This window comes from Malus domestica, chromosome 08 (genome assembly GCF_042453785.1).
Source record: "Malus domestica chromosome 08, GDT2T_hap1".
NCBI classification, from domain to species: Eukaryota; Viridiplantae; Streptophyta; class Magnoliopsida; order Rosales; family Rosaceae; genus Malus; species Malus domestica.
Genome location: NC_091668.1, coordinates 8,156,764 through 8,178,907, shown reverse-complemented (window position 1 = coordinate 8,178,907; position 22,144 = coordinate 8,156,764). Strand labels below are relative to the sequence as shown.

General features: G+C 37.3%; 3 protein-coding genes across 6 annotated transcripts; all 3 read left to right on the top strand.

Moving 5' to 3' along the window:
• Positions 1-333: 333 nt before the first annotated feature.
• On the top strand, positions 334-2,975 carry LOC103428771 (B3 domain-containing protein At5g42700-like). 4 transcript variants are annotated; one of them, XM_070826683.1, is made up of 6 exons: positions 334-585; positions 698-745; positions 898-1,101; positions 1,469-1,675; positions 1,773-1,829; positions 2,077-2,427. In XM_070826683.1, the coding sequence occupies exons 1-5, from the start codon at positions 442-444 to the stop codon at positions 1,827-1,829; spliced, it is 660 nt and encodes a 219-aa protein (XP_070682784.1). In that variant the 5' UTR covers positions 334-441; the 3' UTR covers positions 2,077-2,427. The 4 variants fall into 4 exon arrangements, with proteins under 4 accessions (XP_070682784.1, XP_028962713.2, XP_017185987.3 ...); XM_029106880.2 differs by lacking the exon at positions 2,077-2,427 and adding an exon at positions 2,550-2,975 and having other exon boundaries at positions 339-585; XM_017330498.3 differs by having other exon boundaries at positions 341-585; positions 698-796.
• A 1,897-nt stretch (positions 2,976-4,872) lies between these two features.
• On the top strand, positions 4,873-10,024 carry LOC114826500 (probable protein phosphatase 2C 12). Its single transcript, XM_029106878.2, has 10 exons — positions 4,873-5,126; positions 5,387-5,722; positions 6,280-6,451; positions 7,383-7,536; positions 7,615-7,678; positions 7,882-7,989; positions 8,266-8,391; positions 8,576-8,814; positions 9,045-9,247; positions 9,362-10,024. Exons 2-10 carry the CDS (start codon positions 5,522-5,524, stop codon positions 9,385-9,387), a joined length of 1,293 nt encoding a protein of 430 aa, XP_028962711.2. The 5' UTR covers positions 4,873-5,126; positions 5,387-5,521; the 3' UTR covers positions 9,388-10,024.
• Positions 10,025-18,190: 8,166 nt separating this feature from the next.
• LOC103441126 (BRI1 kinase inhibitor 1-like) lies at positions 18,191-19,675 on the top strand. The gene has a single exon (XM_008379826.4). It carries the CDS (start codon positions 18,445-18,447, stop codon positions 19,423-19,425), a length of 981 nt encoding a protein of 326 aa, XP_008378048.1. The 5' UTR covers positions 18,191-18,444; the 3' UTR covers positions 19,426-19,675.
• The last annotated feature ends 2,469 nt before the right edge of the window (positions 19,676-22,144 follow it).

Genomic DNA, 22,144 nt, shown 5'->3' with positions numbered 1-22,144 from the left:
ACGATTAAACTAAAACCCTTAATTGTTTGACCTTGGTAACTGGATAAATTTACGTAGGTTTAGATATCACTGTGTCAGTATTTTAATTTAATCACATGCGACCCTATAATAGTGTGGACTGTGACAACAATGCTGCTACATTTCACCCGATTTACAAGTTACTAGACCGATGGTAAATTTGGAAGTTTGAATTTGAAAAGCTACGTGCATGAATGTCCCATTTTAATAGCAATATTTATGGAAGTGAAAACAAAAAGTTACTGCTGGGCGGGTGCAGACCATTTCTCAATGCAGTGGGAACTCAACGGTCGACTAGCAACGACTCTTTTAAATATTCAAACTTTTGCCACCATTTCACTTCCTTCTTTCCACCCAAAACCCTAAAGAAACAGAGAGCGAAACAGAGACAGTCTGAGAATTTTCTGTTTGGTTCTCGGGAAAATGGTGATGGCCAAGTCTAAGTTGTCTTACGAGGAGTCTCGCCGGCAGAGAATGGAGGAAAACAAGAAGAGAATGGAAGCTCTCAATCTCCCTCTGCTTGCTCAAGCTCTTAAAAAAACCCCAAATTCTCCCAAACCTTCCCCTGTAAGCCTAAAGTCCCTCTCTCTCTATCTCTCTCTATATATATACACACACACACACAGACACACACATGTAAACACACCTCACATTCTGCCTATTTCTCTTGTATTTTCAGATGAAGCGCGCCGGGAAACCTCGCACGTACGAGGTGCAGATGGTGGAGGTGAGGAGGTCCACCCGGGTTGCGAATCGACCTGCACCGGATTACAAAGAAGTGGGTCATTTTATTTTTCCTCTAACTTGCTCAAAGTTTCCATCTTTATTTTTTTGAATATGTAAAGTTTCAATCTTTTGTGTTGTTATGATTTGTGACAGGTTGTGGCGGAGCGAGTAATGATTCCAAGAAGGTGCTACGCCACCAATCGGCATAGGGATATGGCGAACCGGGTGTATGCTTCCGACGAAGCCAGAGCCGCCGCGATGGTGAAAGCTGACGAATTGGAGCTCAGTTTGGGATCCGATCACCCGACATTTGTGAAGACAATGCTCCAATCACATGTCACTGGTGGATTCTGGCTGGTAAACATTATTCTCATCTTTTGGACAACATGTTTCACTTTATTTGTGTTTTATAAGTTAGAAGAATGTAAAGACTCACATCACAAAACCTGACAAAATAAATACAACATAGAATGAACGGTTTCACTAATAATTGCATCCTAGGATTTTTGTATAAAACCGCTCACCCGTTGCACTGTGCATATGATTAAGTTGGTGTGACTAGTGAAACGCTAGTCCGTCTCTCTCAAATCTCAAAGATTAGAGCCGTCGCTGGACAATGTAGCAATGTGCTGTCAAATTCACATGCTTAATTAGTATCTGTCCAGTGTGCTGTTGCATATTGTGTATGCAATTGCAATCATATCTTGTGTAATTTTGGCAACAGGGTCTTCAAGTCAGCTTCTGCAAGAACCACCTCCCAAAGGGTGAAGAAATTATGACATTGATCGATGAAGTTGGAGCCGAGTACCCGACTATATACTTGGCCCGGAAAACTGGACTCAGCGGCGGATGGAAAGGATTTGCAGTTGCTCATGATCTTGTGGATGGAGATGCATTGGTTTTTCAATTGATACGGCCAACAACATTCAAGGTGATTGCCAAAGCTGCACAAAAACCTTCAGTGTTTTGCACTTGAATTTTAGATTAGTTATCATTTGAAGCATAATGTACTTGTATGATCTTTTCAGGTGTACATTATAAGGGTGGAGAGACCTGGGCAGGCAAGCTCAGAAGAATCAACTTAGGTAATTGCTTCTAGCCACTCCAGTTGCGGTCGAATGTACTGATTCACACGTTATAATCTACGAGTTATAGTATGATTAGACAACATAATTGACATTTCATTTGCCTAACGGTAGAGTAGTGAGGCTTATTTGGTCAGTAAAATCGTTAATTTAGATGATGTGAGTTGATGCAGCGTAGAGTTTAACAAATAGATACACGTGCAATAAAATCTAAGTAATCTTTTGGTCATTTGTCATGTCTTTATAGGAACACCAGATGGAGAGGGCAGTTAGTAGTACATCATATAAATGAAACAAGTTGCATATGCGAAAGGTCCACAAATGTGATGCAACTGTGACCACAATCTGATGCAACTGTCTCTGTTTATTTAGAAACCATGTGGCCTACTATTGGCTTGACTGACGTAATGTGATGCAACTCCAACAAAACAAAGTTGCCCTCACGCAAGTTAATCAATTTATTATGGTTTATATGTCTCTTACCTCTGAGACATTCGTATCGCGGATATGTATACTTATGTTTACGCCTCTTATTTAGTAATGAGAGAGTGACAAAAATAAATATACAACCGGTTACAAAACAGATTCTTTCCTTATACTCACGATCTTCTTAGATATCCATTTCTGTGTACATTTCTAATCCCGTTAGTTAAACATAAAAAACTTCCCCCTCTCTCTCTGTTTCTCTCTCTCTCATACAACACCTTTACTTTTTTGCAGGAACAAGAGTTGGGGGATTGGAATGTAGAGAGTTTTATATGTATATTTTGCAACAAGTTCCATTTGCTGCTAGAAAGGTGAATGTTTTAGGGGATGAGTCAATCATCTGCAATCATATCTGGTGTCCAGCAACAGATATATATATATATATATATATATATATATATATGTATGTATATATATATGAACTCCGTTGATGAGCAAATTATGAATGGACAGCTTCTTATCTTTTATTCCCTATATATATATATATATAACAATACTTGATAAAGAAAGACAGCTAGATTGCGCATGTTATGTTATGGGCATGTGGCTTTCAGAGACTGAAAACTTTTGCCATGGCAAATGGCAATCAATTCAAGCCATTGACTTCATTGCCAATTTACTTTACGAGAATGATTTATGCACGCTGTTTTTATTCTCTTATATCTTGTTTGTGTATGTTTTTGAATTTTTTTTCTTCTGATTTAATCAGTTTAAATGTGACATTCATCTCTCTTAGACCCTGCGTAAAGTAGGAGCCTTGTACACTGGGTACGATCTTTTTTAATCAGTTTAAATGTGAGAAATAAACAATAGTGTGTAGTGAAAAAAAATGTGCATGTGGAAATAAATTTTCTTAGCCTTGACTGATAATATAAGTGAGAATCACTACTCAATCAAAACCACAGAGAAAATCGCTCATCTAAATGTGATTGTGACTGAGTGCAATAACAGCTGGGTCTAGAGATTTTCCTTCAAAACGAGACTATTTGGCAACAAAAACCAATTTACTTTTTTATTTTATTTTTTGCAATATTTCTTCAACATATTCTTAGTTTATTGGTTGTGACTATAAACTAAAGCAAGTGGAAATCAGTTGTTGTTCTTATTTAATTTGCTAGGCAAAAAAGCTTTGAGCTATTTTCAGTTTAAGGTAGATGACACTTTATTGAAGTTGCAAAAAATAATAATATCTACGCAATTCAATGCGAATTCAACTTCATCAATCGTCGTCATAACAAATAACAATTTAACCCGCTAATTTATTAAAAAAAAAAAATCCTGCATGTAAGAAAAGCAAATAAATAGAACATGCCTCTGCGTCTGCGTGACATGTGTGAAGGATAGATCTGCGCTCCTGTACAGCCGGATCTATTGTACGTAGCCGAATGAGCCACCTGGAATCCCAAGCTGTTCGAGCTTTTGAGCCGATCATTTATTAAAATAAAATAGAAAGTAATTTATTTATTAGCGTGACTGATTAATTAACTGGCGCCGAGAATTCCGGACTCTCCAGGTGGAGGACTGGACAAAAGGGGTTAGGTCTTTTTCAAGCGAAAAATATTGGCCCAAATAAATCTGCCTGTGGGTCCCCCCATACCAACGGGTCCCACAATTTTTTAATCATAATCTTCCGAGTCTAACTACGTGAGTCGTGACCTTAACGTTGTGTTATGATTGATCTTTATCATTGAGCTGAAACGAAAAAATGGTTAATCATTATTTCTCAACTTTGTGGATACTTTGATAAGAAAAAAGTGAAAACAAAGATAAGAGAATTGCTAAGGAAACTTTATCAGAGTAGAAATTTCGACTGAGTTTTTGTCACCTCATAATATAACGTTAATTTTCGTACCAATATTATAAATAGTTGTGTTAAAAACATGATGTGACAGATGATTCATAGAAAATCTTACTTTTGAGAGAATCTCAAACTCTCCTAAGCATTTTTCAAATAGTAATTCATGGTTTCATTGCTTCTAGAAATCAAATGCCACCTAAAACCAAGGCTGGCCTTCTCCAACTCTGGCTTTTGGGTGGGCAGTGGTTAGCCCACTACTTACCCTTGCCTTATTGGACTGCTTGAGAGCAACATTGTTGACTTGGTTTTTACCTTCCACTAACGGATAAAGATGCTTTAATAAGTAATTAAAAATACCATTAATTACACTAACCGGCTAAAACGATCATTGTGGAAGATTTTTATCTTTGTGATTAGTGTTTTGTGGGGGATTATTTTGCTTGACTGGGTCCTCCTGAGGTTGCTAAGAAGAAAAATAAAATTAAAAGTAAATAAATCATATAATTTGTCTTAATTAGTCGACCACATCAGATTCCTCACAATCAAGGCCCCACTGGAGCCCACCATCCCTCGTGGGCCCACACAGAACTAGAGGGCGAGAGACACATCCTTTTCGCTCTTGGCTCTTGCGCGCCGTACAAGCCAAACGGCGCGTAAAAAAGGGGGCTCCAAGCGCCGAATGTAAGAAATGACGCGATTTCCTGCCAGGTCAGCGCCAGGAAATAATTACTTAATTGATAAATTATTCTATCTAATTTTATTTTTCTTAATTTTATTTCTTTTAATTTTGTTTTTGTTAAAAGAAGAAAGAAAGCGAGAAGAACAGCTCCATTTGCGCTTTGTCATCTCATTATTCGCTCTCTCGAAGGAGAATGGAATTTTCATAGTGCGCCGGGATCCGCGTTTCTCGATCACACCAACCCGCCACCGCCGTCGCATACGCCGCGCCTTGCCCTCGTCTCCTTCCCGCGTAATCGCCATTGCTGTTTTTGCTGATCGGTCCCACTCTTCCGGTACTTTTTCTTCTCCTTTTCTCGGATTCGTGTTCCGCATTGCGATTTCTGTGCATTTGTTAACAAAATTTACGGCTTTTAAGACGATGAAAGTCGTCCGATTCGTTTGAAGATCTCGGTGAATTGTTGCCGTTTTAGCTTCTGATATCAACGATTTTTTTTTTTTTGGAAAGGATATAGATTTGTGGTTAGATTGGAAAATGCGTGAAACGGTGCGTTTGATTGACGCACGTATGTGCTGGTTTTTGCTTTGTTTGCAGAATTTGGATTGAGAATCGGCGGTGGAGGATTAGAGGTAGGAGAAGGAGGAGGAGGGAGAAAGAAAAGGAGGAGGAGGGAGAAAGAAAAGGAGAGAGAGAGAGAGACTGTGTTGAGGTGTTTGAGTTTGGGGAACAATGTCCACCAAGAGCGAAAATCATCAGACGGTTCCGCTTTCGGTGCTGCTCAAGCGTGAATTGGCCAATGAGAAGATTGAGAGACCGGAGCTTATACACGGTCAGGCGAGTCAGAGCAAGAAAGGAGAGGATTTCACGTTGATAAAGACGGAATGTCAAAGAATTGTGGGAGATGGAGTTTCTACGTATTCAGTTTTCGGGGTATTTTTCTTTCATTGTTCGTTTCTTTCTGTTTTGGCATTGTAGACCATTTGTATTGAAGAAAATGTAGAAATAGCTAAGAACTTAATTTGATGTTCATCAAAGGGGTAAACTTTTTGACTAAATGCTATGCTTAGAAATGTCAGTCACCTAGTTTTGGGTGTATGTTTGTTCATGGTTTCCTTCTTTTTGTTTTGGTATATGATCTTTTGGTAATTAAGATGCATAGTATTTACATAAACTAGATGTATTTGAGTATGTAGTTACTGCTGTGATGGTTCAGCTAGCCATGTGTGCAAGGATGTGGCGGTCATGCTGGGAATTTCAAACTTGTGCCCATGTTTGATAAAAAAACCCCAAGTTCTAATTAGCCTTTATTAGGATCACGCTGATAGGTCTGCCAAAACAGTTATTGGTAGTAGATTGTAAACATTTGCTGTCCCTTTTGCTTCTTCCTAATCTGAGGAACGTGTTTTTATTCCTTTTTTCATATTCCATCAAGACTATGGGGACCATTGTTTAGCATGGCTACATTCTTACTGATCCATGTCTTGCAGCTATTTGATGGGCATAACGGGTCAGCAGCTGCTATCTACTCTAAGGAGAATCTTCTGAATAATGTTTTGGCCGCTATCCCTTCAGATCTAAACAGAGATGAATGGGTAGCAGCATTGCCAAGGGCTTTTGTAGCAGGCTTCGTCAAGACAGACAAAGAATTCCAAGAGAGAGGTATGGATAATTTTAATCTGTTTTTACTTTTAGCTCTTGCTTTACCTTAATATTGAGTATTGAGTCTATTGACCAACTCTTAATGGTTTTTCCTATGGTAAAATTCCTATCATATATGTTGGTATGTGGGTTTTTTTTTGTACAGTTTGAAACTGGATTACCTTTGTAACATATGCATGCGATTGAAAATAGAGTTATTAAGTAGATGGTTTGGTTGTGCCTGGGTCATAAGGGGAGATGCATAATATTATCCCTTGTTTGAGAAAGCATCTCAAATCCACGCTCTGTGTGAAATTGCTCATATAACCAACCTATACTGCATACTAATCATATTTTGGTTTATATAAAATAAGTTAACTGTATGCCTATATGCTGTTTTTTTTCCCTTCTTATAACTGTCAAATGGTTTAGTGGACTGTAGAGTTTGCCTGAGTTCACCCAAAATTATTTAAGCTGAGAATTTAGGGTCCTAGCTTTATGGTTTATACTACATTTACTAGCACCTGTATAAGTTCATTTTGGTATGAGAGCTGTGTCTTCTGTTGACTTGCAAACATATCATAGCCTCATGCTACTTATATGTGGGGAATTATAGCTCCAGTTGTACAGCCACTCAATCCCCATGTCTATTTTTCACTTCCTTAGCCTAACTTACCCTAACTTAAAACTCTCAACACATGCACATGCAATGTATATGAGATCCTTAAAAATGTGGGTATGTGTTTTTCTTGTTTATATGTTTGTTATAAAAATGTTTTCGTCCATTGTGGAGATCGTGCATGCCTAAGGATATCAACGAATAAGTTAATTGTTGTATTTGAGGGTTACCGGTTGTATATTTGATTTTGTAATTTTTATGAGTTTCAGTATAATAGTTAATTTCTTGTTTTGTTGTGTGCATGATTTCATGCATTTTATTGCCATCTTTCAGCTAAAACGTCAGGAACAACTGTCACATTTGTGATTATAGAAGGATGGGTCATATCCGTTGCATCTGTTGGCGATTCTCGTTGCATAGTTGAACCTGCTGAAGGTGGAGTCTATTATTTATCAGCAGATCATAGGCTTGAAATCAATGAAGAGGAGTAAGTTATCTGTATAATGTGTTTTGTGACTCACTTAATAATCTGTAACCTTTATTAACCCTCCAACTAATTTAATAGGAGGCAGCGTATCACCTCAAGTGGGGGCGAGGTTGGTCGGCTTAATACTGGTGGTGGAGCAGAGGTAACTTTTCTTCATGCCGTACTTAAGTGTATTGTTCATGAAGTTTTCTGTACAAACACAAATTAAGAAATGAAGAAAGGCATATTAAATCCTGGTGGATGAGACAACTGTGCGTAAGGATAGGTTGAATATATGTAGGACCCTGATGTTGATAAGATTAATCTTGAAATGCACAAACTAATTTGGATGACTTTTCCTTGTAGATTGGTCCTTTGAGGTGTTGGCCTGGAGGCTTGTGTCTGTCACGATCCATTGGTGATCTGGATGTGGGGGAGTTCATTGTTCCTGTTCCTTATGTGAAGCAAATCAAGGTGTGTTTCTAGTCTTGTTACATTTAACAATGTTCAGTGCCCTTGTTTTGATTTCCATGTGCTTGATTCCCTCTTGGATGTTGGTACCAAAAGATTCGGCAGACATTCATAGAAGCAACTATTGTATTACAGTGAACCTTTGAAATAGTTACCCTTATATTCTCATGATTTCTTGAAATAATCATCTGTTTCTTTTCATTGTCAAAACTACAGTATTCTTTCATGCTTCATTTGAAAGGATTATTTTAAAGAAAACGTTGTATTTTTTTCCCACAGTTGTCCAGCGCAGGTGGTAGAATTATCATATCAAGTGACGGAGTCTGGGATGCTTTGTCTGCAGAAGAAGCTCTTGATTGTTGCCGTGGGATGCCACCGGACGCGGCAGCTGCACAAATTGTTAAGGTATAATAACAGTTATGGTTTTCGGTTTTCTGTAAATAATGGTAGATATTTATATATATTTATATATTCCATAGCTTTGGCGCCTTGACCCATGGTTTAGATGCTTTGCCAGAGCTATTGTGCTGGGAGGACTCTTGCTTTCTTACTTCAATACTATGTTTTAAACTTTTTGTTCTACTTCCAGGACGCTGTAGGGCATAAGGGACTTCGGGATGATACAACCTGCATTGTGATTGATATTTTACCACAAGAGAAGCCACAAGCTCTGTTATCCCAACCAAAGAGGCACGGAAAAGGAGTGTTGTTTAAATCCATGTTTAAGAAAAAGTCCTCTGAATCATCTTCTAATGTTGAAAAAGAATATATTGAGCCAGACGAGGTGGAGGAATTATTTGAGGAAGGTTCTGCTTCACTTTCCGAAAGGTTTGTGCTTAAGAAACATCTTCATTTTGTGCTTGAGAAACATTTTCATAGCCTAAACATTATTTTGATATCTGGGTCAGGCGTCACATGAAGTGTTGTATTTTTGTTTGGAAGTTTTGCTATCACTTGAACTTTCTATCATGGAGTTGTTTCATTATCAGTATAACTTTGCATGGTGGGGGTTTATGTCGGTTTACTGGATTCTGACAGAATTGTTGTGTGGAATGCAGGTTAGATACAAAATACCCGCTCTGCAACATGTTCAAGTTGTTTATGTGTGCAGTTTGTCAAGTAGAAATTAAACCGGGAGAGGGTATTTCAATACACACTGGGTCATCGAACCCAGGAAAAGTGCGACCTTGGGATGGCCCCTTCCTTTGCTCGAGTTGCCAAGAGAAAAAAGAGGCTATGGAGGGGCAAAGACCATCAGGAAGTATGACAAACTTTTCCCCCCTCTTTCATTTTTTATTTTATTTTATTCGTTTATTTTGTTGTTTTTCAAATTTATGTTACATCCTCTAATTTATCTTCGGTTTGTTTCTTTCAGGAAGACGCGATAGCGATAGTGATTAGGCAACACTTTCTCAGCACTATTTTCTTTCGAGATCACTAACAAAATTACTTTGAGGTTGTTGATGAGTGGGAAGGTGGTGCATCTGTTGATACTATTTCCCTTCAATATCTCACCGGGATTTATAGAACCAGATCCGTTTTGGCACTCATCTTAGAAACCCTATCTGGATCTATCCCACGTTCTCATGTTTCAAGTCGGAAGATCCCAGATATAGCTGCATGCTTCTTTAAGATCTGTATTTTTTACTTCAGAGCCACGTAAACAGTGCCTGCCTCCCTTAAAGGGGCTGTGGAAGGGCTGGATGAACTAAAGCATAAATATGCATCGGAGGTAACTCTCTCTGGAACCATACCCTTCTATTTTACGGAGCTAACCTTGATTCAAAACACTTTGATGTCGTATTATTATATAGGCGAACTTGATGAGACCTCAGACTGATTCATTACACAGTAGGGGAGAAAATTGATGATGAATTTTTATTTTTCTTTGCCTTACGAAGGATTGTCTTTTTATTCTTTTCTACTGATGTCTCCTTTCCCTCTTTGTAAATTCCCTGTTTCCTGCCATTGTTCTTCAAACGGTCAAAACGGTTGCTGTATTTGTAATTTATAAATGCCAAAAAGGCATCATTTGATAGATTTTTTGTTCGTGGCTTCGTAATGTGCACTTGAATCTACTTGTGGATTATTTTGTTTATCATTTTGATTTGCTATCAAGTTTGGTTGTTTAGAGTCGTCGTCGTCATTTGGTAATGCGGCACGGCTGTGCTCGTCATTAATCCGCCATGCGAGTTTTTCGTACCGAGGGTCCCCATCCCACTCTTTCGTATGGTTAGAGTTGAAGGCCGGCAGTCAGTAGCAGGGACCATTTGGCTGGTTGGTTCAAAGGAGCCAACTTGAGGTAAGAAAAGAAAGCTCGTCGACACAATAGAAATGTGTTGACTTCGTTTGACTTTTGTTGTGCTCACCAACCTTGGAGCTTTTGAGATTGAACTTGCTTTTGCCGGTTTGGTTGGCTCGAAAAACCGAACCTAACCGGATCATTTGGTAGGGTTTGCCAGCTCACGGGTTAATGTACAAAACCTCACATGCTGATGTTTGTCTGTTAGTTATCACCTTTTGCTTCTCGATGGCTTTAGGGTTTCCTATGACCTGGTAGTCCTCTATGAAGAAAGAATAAGAATATGAGTGGCTACTAGCTAAAGCAAAAAGGAAGAAGGGCATGTTCACAAACTCTCTTAAGATCTCTCCATAAGGAGTGAATGCGAAGTCTTTGTTTTATGCCATGTTTTCTTCTTCATTCTCTCTCTAGTGGACCAATAAGATCACGTGATCGTTACTATTTCACTCAAACTATGGCACGTAGATCTGTTTATTATATATATCTTATAGTTGGGACATATCAACATATATTGTCCAACCATAGTATGAGCTCGTTTGGAAGTACTTTTAAAATAACTTAAAAGCGTTTTTAGAGAAAATATTATTGGGTTTCAAAAGAACTTTCATATAAGAAGCATCGGTTATGTGCTTCCTACAAGAAGCACCCGGTTATGAATGTTGTTTCACAAAAAAAAAAAAAAAAAACACCAATTTAAAAACACTTCCAAACAAGCTCTACAAGTCATAAAATGATAAACGACCTTGCTTGTGTTATCAGTATCTATATATAGAAGTTTCTCATTAAGTAGAGTATAACCTTATCCTTTGGAGAAATGAGAAAAAAAGAATATGATAATATGAACGGTGTGGGAAGTGGTGAGGATGGATTGAGCAAGTCGACCACAATAATTGGTGCATGATTGAGATGTTGACCTTAACTATACGAACAAAATCCCTCTACTATGGATGATGCCTCATGGACCACTGCGTGCACGTGTGTTTGGGTCTACCATCACTCACACACTTAACTTTATAGTTTTGTATTTACCCACAATTTCTGCCATCCCATTATTTAGTTGTATGTTCATCATCCCTACAGATGTGACAAATTAACTTATTAAGTTGTTAATGAGTATCTGTTAAGACCTGTTTAATTTGATATCACCATAATATGAAAGTGAGATTGGCAGTAATGATGATGGTGTAAAGTGAAATCAAACTAATGGATCTTATGAATACTCATTAACAATTCAATAGATTGATTTGCCACATCTGATCGTGTATTAGGGCTGCTCTAACAGGCTGCTCAAATTTGTTTATTTGTATCGGTTAGATTAATTCAATCAAAAAGCGAAGTGCGCAAACTATTTCTCTTTTGAAAAATCGTCTCGCAAATAAGTCTTAGTATACACCTATCATATACAACCGCATGGTTCATAAAGGTGTGCTTGAATATATCAATGAGCCGCATGTATCTGTTCATTACATAACATGTATGTTGTATAAAACCTGTAAATAACACACAATGTAAGATTTTACATAACCATTTGTTTATTTCTCTCATTATGTAATTTTATGACAAATATTTGATCAATTGACACATGACAAGAGATATAGAACAATTCTATATACAATTTAGTTTGTTTTTGCTCACCCCCTAACTCAAAGTAACCTTTCCCCCTCTAAAATCATGTCACACTTATTTAAGTAACCGTAGTTGCCTATGCATTTAATTAAATCTTTAATGAAAAAAAAAAACAAATTGAATAAGTTAAAAATCAAACTTACCATGTATTCCTTTATCTATATCCCATAGATTAAGGAATTGATCTCACTTTTCGACAACTCCACACCTAATATTGATCATCGAAAACCTCCCACACCCCTTGTTCTTATTTTGTGCTGTCAGAGCAATTTCACCTCTATCAAGCTCTTAGAGCACTTTCCGGTAATAGGCAACTTAATCCTTTAAATGAACAGTAACTGTCAAGTGCATGTTTACTCTTAAATTGAATAGTCCAAGAGTATTAAAATATTAGTATTTTTTATTTTATGAAATAATAAAAGATAACTTTATTTTTAATTTCGGATAATAGTAAATGATTAGTTGAAAGTATTAAAAAATATTGAAATGTATTATAAGGTGGAAAAACATGGTTACGTATTTATAGAAAAAAAATTATAATATAATTTTAATTAGTATTTTTATAATTTTTTAATAATTTAAATTATGGCTAACGTCATGATGACATCATCCTTATGTCACATAGGCAAGCCGCTGGGTTAGGCGATTATTGCCTGACTTTTCCATCGGGCTCACTTTGGGTCCTATTGCTCGAGTGGGCTGGAGTGTTTTGGGGAGGGGGATAGTAGATTGGGTTGCCGATCCCTAAGGCAATAAACAACGGTGGAGTTTCTCTTATAGGCAATTCAATCCCCTAAGTCAATAGTAACTACTTTTAGTGAATAGTAACTGTCAAAGTGTATCTTCACCCCTAAACTGAATAGCTCAGACTATTAGTATTACAATATTGTTATTTTTTCTTTATAAAATAATAAAAGATAGTATTAGTTTTAATAATTTCGAATAATAATAAAAGATTGGTTGAAAATATTGAAATGTGGTGTAAGGTGAAAAAACACGGTTATGTATTTATAGAAAAAATAAAAAATATTTATATTTTTAATTAATTTTTTCAAAATTTTAATTATTACTAATGTCACACTGATATCAGCCTTGCGTAACATGGCTGCCCTTGTCAATTCCTACCTTGGGGGAACAACTCGGATTTTTTTGGGCTGGAAGTGCTTTTTAAGTATGATGCAAATTTATTCTCCTCTTTGCCATAGTACAGTTCCATGGTGTAAGATAGTCAAAAGCTTTTTTCTTTTAGTTGTTGCTGCGTTGAAACAAAAGAAAAAGTTTCTGTGGCCGAAGAAGTTAAGGTAACTGGTCTCAATTCTTTCAAAACTGATTGATGGGTGAACCATATGAATCCAATCTTGGTCTTCATGTTCATGGTTAATTAATCTTATTCCAGAACATAGTCGTAATTATGACAAAATATCATGGGCCCTTCTCTCTGCGACATTGAATCATCAATCATTTGCATTTAATTATTTTTGACATTTTAACAGATGTATTGTGTATATATTAGTTGTCGCATTACGTTGTTTATAAAAGATAGTTTAAAAATTTGAACTCTTTGACATCACACATGTATATATATTTTAGGATGTGCTATCTACACATTATATTTTACTTCTCACACATCCCTTGATGATTTCAGTCCGTTGATATTCTTCAATTCATCCGATCCGACGACCAAAAATTAAAAGGGTGTGTGAGAAGTAAAATGGGGTGTGTGGATATCACACCCCTATATTTTTGATGGTACAAGTGATGTTAGATAGATTATCTTTTTAGATCATATTTTGTAGACCACATGATGTCATTGATGGTTGGATTCCTTTTTTAAATGAGTAATAGCCGAATCCAATAATCAACAGTTATATCATATGATTTACAAAATATTAAAAAGATGATATGTCTAGCTTTTTCTTTATGGTATTCGTGTGAACAAAGACCACTGTTCTGTCTCTCTACGCACCTTGTTTTAGACAATGAGATAGTTTTATATATGGAGACTCGAATATGAAGATCTCAGTATCAACTGGAAGTAGACAACTTTGACATATTAGGTGATGAATATATGACCCCGTGAGGAATAAAAGATTTAAGAATCAGAATCGTCAAGAAGATGGTTTGAAACTTGAATCCAAGCTTCACATCGCTCAATAGAAAATGAGAGGTGTTATATAAAATACAAAGGAATAAATTGAACAAGGAGAAGTTATAACACGTGTACTTATTTGAAATGAAAAAGTTATGAGCGGAGAAAGTGAAGAATACGGAGAAAATGAGAAGAATTGAGATAGATTACCTTTTTTATCCTCATTAATCTAATTCTTGAATTTTTAGGTGTTAGATTATTGATCATGCCCACATATTTTTTTAATGTGTTAGTAAATGCATGAGAAGTCAAAATTAAGTATAATTTTAGGGTAAATTACATAGTAACCCCTCAAGTTTGAGATCTATTACAACCTCATGCGACATCTTTAAAACATTTCACTTTCATACCTCACGTACTATTTTATTTCGAAATAATACATCCGTTACATTTTTCATCCATTGATCCGTTAAGTGCTAACGTGGCTGCCAAATGTGTGTCATGTGGCAAAAATAATAATTTAAAAAAAAAACCTGAATCTTCTAAATTAAAAAATAAAAAAAATAAAAAAACCATAAACAAAAGCCGAACCCGCAACCCCCACCCACCCAACCTGCAACCTAGAAGAAGAAGAAGAGGAGAGGAAAAAAAACGCATCTTCATCTTCCTCGACCCCCCTTCCTTGCAACCCACCCCTTTCTTCCCCCTCCCGTCTTTCCCAAACCCACCGTGCACCCCATCCTCCACCTCCTCCTCCGCACCCACTACCTCCAACCCAGAAAAGAAAAGAAAAAAAAAACTCATCTCCCTTCCTTACAACCCAGATCCCGTCTTCCCCAATGAGTGTGGATTTAAGGAGTGGGGTTTGTAGAGGAGTGAAGAGGATGCGTGCGAGGGTGGGTGTGCTGAGTTTTTTTTTCCTCTTCTTTCTAGGTTGTAGGTTAGGCTCAGGAGGTTGGGGGGGGGTAAGATGGGAAGATGGGTGCACGGATGAGGTGGAGGATGGGTGCGGACGACGGATGGAAGATGATTTTTTTTGGGGGGGGGGGGGAGGGTTGATGGGATCTAGGGGGAGGGTGTGTCGATGGGAATTGGGTTTTGGGGTTTTTTTTTTTTTTGGTTCAAGGTTTAGGTATGGGGTGATGAGATCTAGATTTTCTTTTTCTTTTTTTTTTAATTTAGAAGATTAAGGTTTTCTTAAAAAAAAAAAAAAAAAAATTTTATACCACGTGGCACACATTTGGCAGCCATGTCAGCACTTAACGAATCAATGGATGGAAAATGTAAAGGTGGTATTATTTTGAAATAAAATAGTACGTGAGGTATGAAAGTGAAATGTTTTAAAGATGTTGTATGGGGTTGTAATAGACCTCAAACCTGAGGGGCTACTATGTAATTTACCCATAATTTTAATACCAATGTGTTAATATTAAAGGTAATGCTAGGGAGACAAAATTTATAGACAAAATTTACAAACTAAATGATGTGTCACCAATAAAAATGAGCACGTTTATCAACGCTTAATGACACACCCCGACCCGGAAAGTCCACTTGGACTCCAAAATCGAGTTGTGTTGTCCGATGATGGGTGTAATCCCACTCACCCACGCACTCTTTTGTTTAGGCACTTTTAGGTTTAAATTTATTCACATTCTTTTTCCACTGCACTACACTTTATGGCTTCATCACTCTTCAGATGTCGGCCAACACAACTTGATTTTGGAGTCTAAGTGGACTTTCCGGGTTGAGGTGTGTCAGAATGGTATCAGAGCCACTCTGCCGTTCAGTGAAGATGTGCCGGCGAGGACGCCAGGTTCCCTTTAAGTGGGGTGGACTGTAACATCCCACATCGACCAACGGAGAGGGGGTGATGTGCCTTATATGTACATGTTCCCTTACCTATAGCACGATGCCTTTTGGGAACTCACTGGCTTCGGGTTTCATCGGAACTCCAAAGTCAAGCGAGTTCTCGTCTGAGTTCTCAGAAACAAAACTGTGAGAGAATGGTAAGCCCAAAGCAGACAATATCGTGCTACGACGGAGCCGGTCTGGGATGTGACACTTAAGTAATAATCTAATCATCAACTTCTATGTCATTTAGTTTTCAAAATTTTGTTTACAAATTTAGTCTCCATAACATTACCCTAATATTAAACTAAACACGGAAAGTTACCCGTTCAGTCGAAGACTAGTGGTAGCCTTTGTTGTGGAAGGGTGGTTCTTCAGGATTACAACATATTGGTTCTAAGAACAAAACGAGCTTAACATACCACTGTCTTCTCATTCTTGAGTGAGATGCTGGCATGTTTATATTGAGATTTCAAAATTGTCCATTACTAAACACATTGATATTGTCTTAACTACCAACACAGCCTAACAATTGATGAATTTTATCACAAAAAAAACATCATTTTGATTAAAAGTAAAACCATTTCATATAAGTAATAATTTATTATGTGAAGTTTCTAGAATTTTATTCTTCAATAATTTAGTTTTTAACGTTTGTATTAAAGTTATCTGATTCCTAACCTTCCTTACTTACGAATAATATCAATGCATATGGAGTTGACAAATGCTGAGTTCGCACGTTACATCATGTAATCCAAAGCAAAAATAAAACTTTTATCATCCATTTGTACCATTATTTGTACTATTTTTCTAATAGAGATAGGATCCACATGATGGTACAACTAGGTAATGATAGGGTCCGCCAACGCATGTGGGTTTCATCTCTATTAAAGAGATGGTACAAATGATGGTACAACTAGGTGATAAGTGTCACATTACTCAATCCAAATTTTCTTTTATTCTGCCTTCCCAATCGCATTCTAAAACAAATAATCAACCCATACGTGTGGAGTCTAAAATAATCCCAAAAATTCTAGAGGCGACATATGGATTTTTGCTCAAGAAAGACAAGATTGCCCTCATTAAATAGGCATGCTTCTCAGATGCTCTCACACGCAGCACATCACCCTAAAGGTCTAAGCGACTGAATACGACTGCTAACAGCTCACTTGCCTATGACAAGGAAAAGTCAAAGCATTAAAGATAAAGATTAATTATCCAAATCCTATCTTTAATATTTTCCCAATTGAAGATTGACTCCATTCATGTAATCCCTACTTAAATCAATTAGGAATATTTATACCATTATCTTAAGATATTATTTCCTATTTAATATCCTAAGAATATTCTCTTCGTACATCTTGACTAATAGGATACCGCCATATGTAAGATAAAACCATAACACCATGACCAACCCTTTGCCCTATATATATATATTCTATCTCTACCAAAAGCTTTTGTTACCCCTAAAAGTTCTAAGCACATACACTTTTGAAAGAAACCAACTTAAGCATAAGATATCAATTGATCAAACCCTCCAACCTCAACTTAATTCTTTGATCAAATGTATTGATTGTTTTGCAAAGTACATTTTCTTAAAACTAAGAAACGGCGGAAATTTACGTCAAGAATATGTATCTAGTGTTTTTCTTGGTTTGAAATCTTATCTTCTCGATCAAAAGGCCTTCAACTCCCACGAGTGACATCTGACATCACACACCAACATACATAGATATACTAAATATCTCAAACACCAACACCTTCCCCAACGTTGTTGTAACTTGTAGTGGTACACATAGTAATTAAAAGCGAAAGGCAGGAGCAAATAAGTGCCTTTGGTTTATAAACTCAAAGATTCTCTTGATATATGGGGCAGTAACAAACCCTGGCTAGCTAGGGTTTTGCATTTTTCATCGTGTGGTGTGTACCATGTACGTGAGAGAGAACATGAGAGGAGGATGGAGGACCAGTCCTCACTGGCAAAACAGTTAAATACAAAGAATTGTACCAAAAACAAAGTGTTGCCTCGCCATTCCCATCTCCCTTTTTAGAGCAAATTTGGATCTTTCTGACCTCATTTCTCAAATCCTCCTCAGTAGCTGTTAGATTTCGACAAGGACCCACCAACCTATAGAAATACAGCTAAATTTATCATCTCATCCCATTCTATTATTTATATTATATAATGAAAATTGCTTGGTTCGTTCTAAAAATGAATCGTTACTCGTTTCAGCAAATCACAGTTAATGATATTAATCTAAAAATTTATACAAAACATATTAGACAATGACAGAATTATCTTATAAAGGGAGGAGTGAAGTATTCTCCATCGATAAGCCATTATTCATAAAAAAAGAATTAATAATGCATGGCAGTATGGATTATTCTGCATAAAAGACATTGGAAGCCCAACTGCACAAGACTGACAAGACTCTTTTTCTCTCTCCTCTCCTCTCTCTCCACTGCTTCCTGATCTTCTTATCTCTCCCCCAAAGGTTTGGTACTATTCAAAGAACCAAACTCTTTTAGAGAAAAATAATCAGAAATTGGGTTTTGATCCTTGTTTCAGTTTTTCAACAAAATCATTTGAGTTATGGCCACCCATCAGCTGGAAAAAACCAAAGAAATTGCTCTAGACACCCTCAGCAGGCATGAAGAAGAAAGGTTAAAACAGTTACCAAAAACTGCCCCTGCCTCACCACCTTCATCTTCCTCCTCCCCCTCCCATGAATTCTCCTTCACAATCTCTCTCCACACTTCTTCTTCTTCCACGTCAAACCCTAATCACCAATCCAAATCCAAAACCAGCACCACCCCACCTTCTTTCGCCATTGATTTGTCCCCCGCAGATGAAATATTCTTCCACGGCCACCTCCTCCCCCTCCAGTTTCTCTCCCATCTCCCCGTCTCTCCTCGCTCCTCCACCAACTCCCTCGACAGCTTCACCCTCCCCCTCAAAGAGCTGGTAGAAGATCAAAAACCAACCAGAGAAACCGCCACAACCAATGCCGAAAACTGCATTCGAAACCGAAACATCCTAAACAAGAAGAACAACAGCTGCAGCAGCATCGACAAGAGAATCCCACGTCAGGGAAGCAAACACGAGACCAGGGGAAGAACAAAGCCCAAGTCCTTTTCGATTTTCGGGCTTCCCAGATGGCGAAAAGATTGTGAAAATAGCGAAAAGGAGGAGAACAACAAGGAGATGAAGAACAAGAGGAAGGTGAGGTTTGACGTGAGTCACATACTGAAGAGGTACGTGAGAATGGTGAGGCCGCTGTTGTTGTTTAGAGGGAGGAGAGAGAAGGGACAGTTCCGGCGGCAGCCCTATTCATTTTCGGGGAATTTGAGCATGTTAAACAAACATGAGTTGAGAGGAAGGAGGGGACAGTTTTCGGCGCCGGCGTCAATGAGGACATCTCCGACGAATAGTGGGCATCTTGTTGCAACTGCAGCTACTAATGTTCCTTGTTCTTCAAGTGACAGCACCATGGAAGAGTTGCAAGCTGCAATTCAAGCTGCAATTGCTCATTGCAAGAACTCCATTGCCACAGAAGAGAAGCCCAAATGTTGAAGAAAATTAGATAGGAAGGTATAATTCAGGGGGAATTTTATATTAGTTTGATTAATTATTTGCATATAAAAGGGATTTTCATATATATATGATGATGGTGTATGTATTAAATGAGTTCAAAAAAAAAAAAAATGTTCAGTAGATTACTCCATCTGCATTCAAATTGGTTTAAAATTCAAACATGAGCAATTCACGAATGTAGATGCGTTTTCTTTTTATGGTTACACAAGTAGACTTGATTTTCATGGCAGTGATTTTCGCGCTTCCATTTTTGTCTCTGGATTCTCTTTTTATTTATTCAATCTAAAAATTAGAAAAATAAGAATAAATATAGCGAGAGAAAAAGGGAGTTTGAAAATCATTTCCCCTTTTCAATTATCTCTAGGCATGTTCTTGCATTCTCTGGGGACCAACTGTTTTTTCTTTCATGTAACACAGTTTACTTCGGTCTAAAATTTCAATCAAGATCTCCATCTTCCAAGGTTTTGGAAAAAGTAAAAATCATCACGCAAATGAATACACGCATGAGAAGAAAATTTATTATGTTATCAGTTATGTACAATCAAATATCTATTTCTCTCCTCACGAAACGAAAGAGATAAACACAAAGTTGTATACAACCGACTACACTCAATAATCTCCCATACACAAGGATAGAATGTTATAACAATAAACAGTTGAACTTTGACATGATGACTTCCTAGTCCCTACAAAAAGAGGCAGTGAGAAAGAAGTGGAATCTTTTCCTATCAAAAGTGTGCTGGAAACAGAAATAGAAATGTAGGGGCTGCTGTGATTGTGGGTCGTTGATGGCCGCAGAATTTAGAAAAAGAAAGCAAGTTCACAAGTACAATTATCATTCAAGATAACAATAATGCACAAGGTACAAATGATAATCTGGTATCACATATAAAAAACACATGAGCAAATCAGGTAGCTCTAATTGAATCAGTCATACTTTAGGATTAAAGATGTGGTGCTCAAGTGATTGGATGACTCATTATCTTTTTGTGGGTTCATCTTTTATGTTTGTTGTAGTGTCACATAGTATTCACAATCCCACCAAAGCAAAAAAAACCACCCAATTCCTTGCAAGTGCATGCCTTTTGTTCCTTTTAATCATTTAATCCTACAAAAAAGAGAAGGGGGACTCACCAACAAAAACCCTTTTCCAATTGGAAGTTACACACATAAAACACACTAGATGGAGTGCATTGTGTGTCGGTGCTCACTAAGACTAAAGCTCGTTGGCCCTTGCTGCGGAGAGAAATTTCCATAAAACCTGTTGCATGTCTTCACTCTGTAACTCTCTCATCACACGCCATCTGACGAGAGAGATAAAGATATCAGTATATGCAACATGTGCTAGTAAGCTTGCTTTTCTCCTCGGCTAGCTGCATATATGCGACAGTTTTCAAAAGCATTAGATTTGACCAATACAAGTTTCTCTTTCTCAGCCACCAAGGAAAACAAGATAATAAAAGTTGTTTGCTGCTTGGCTCAAGGAAAATCTTGCAACTTAATTATGATTATGTTTGCGTCTTTTCCTAAAGAATTTTTTTTTAAGCCAATAGAAGCTGATCAAAGCCTAAAAGGGTTGAGACTGAATAATGAGATCTCAGATGTATTTTACCCTCCTTACCAAATATCAGAATACAACTAAATTGGAAAACTAGCATTTTTACTAACACATTAAACACTTTTAGGCTTCATTTGTAAAGTCTAGAAATATATCCACTCGAGGCATCTCAAACAGTTCTAGAGCCCCTTGGGCAGTGCTTGAACTTTTCTTCTGTATGCTCGAGCTCTTTAGGGCTGGTTTGGTATTGCTGTGCTTGGAAAAAAAACTGCTTCTGAGAATAAGCTTATTTTTGCTGCTTCACTTTTTCAATTTTTTTTTTTTTACCCAAAACTGTGAAAATAAGTTGTTTTTAAGTGTTTACCAAACATCTTTTTAAGCTCAGCGTTTTTTATACCCATTTTTTTATAAAAGCACCTCAGTACTAAACCAGTACTTAGAGTGGTTAAAATTCCGGACGTCTAAACAACTAGGCTGAACTTATTAAACATGTCCCAAATTTAGCTCCGTTTATAAATTTCGCATAATTCAAAGAAGATCACCCAACAGAAGAGGGATTGTTTTCAATTTCATTAGAAATGGATATGGAGCCTGCTTCGTGTAAGCTTATTATTTGAGTCGGGCTCATATGGCAATGGTGAAAAGGCTCAATGAGGACATTTTGTATAAGTTGGGACTCAGCCCAATTGTGTTATTGCCCTCTATCTACCAACCCAAAGCCCTAGTCGCGTATGGGCTATAATAGGATGAGAGACTAGTACATGAACCAAATTTGATGTCAGCGACATTTAACTATTTAAGTTGGAATCACTTTTTAATTTTTAATTTACAATAACATACTTACACACTTAAGGGTAGAGTGATAAATTAATATTGAAATCGTCATCCACGAAATTTAAAACTTAGACCACCCACTTACAAATAATAAAAAAAAAGAAGGTAACATGATAACGTAGCACTCATCTCCAGCTAGGGGCCGTGCGGTACTTGTAGCCTGAATATATGCAAAATCAGTCTCCACCCAACGAATAATAAGAGTCTGCCATAAAGAATCAGCTCGCCAGCCCTTGGCTTACTTTTTTCTGCGTGTCCCACCATGTGCAGCCTACAAGTGAATTGTAAATTTAGTTTTGAACAAGC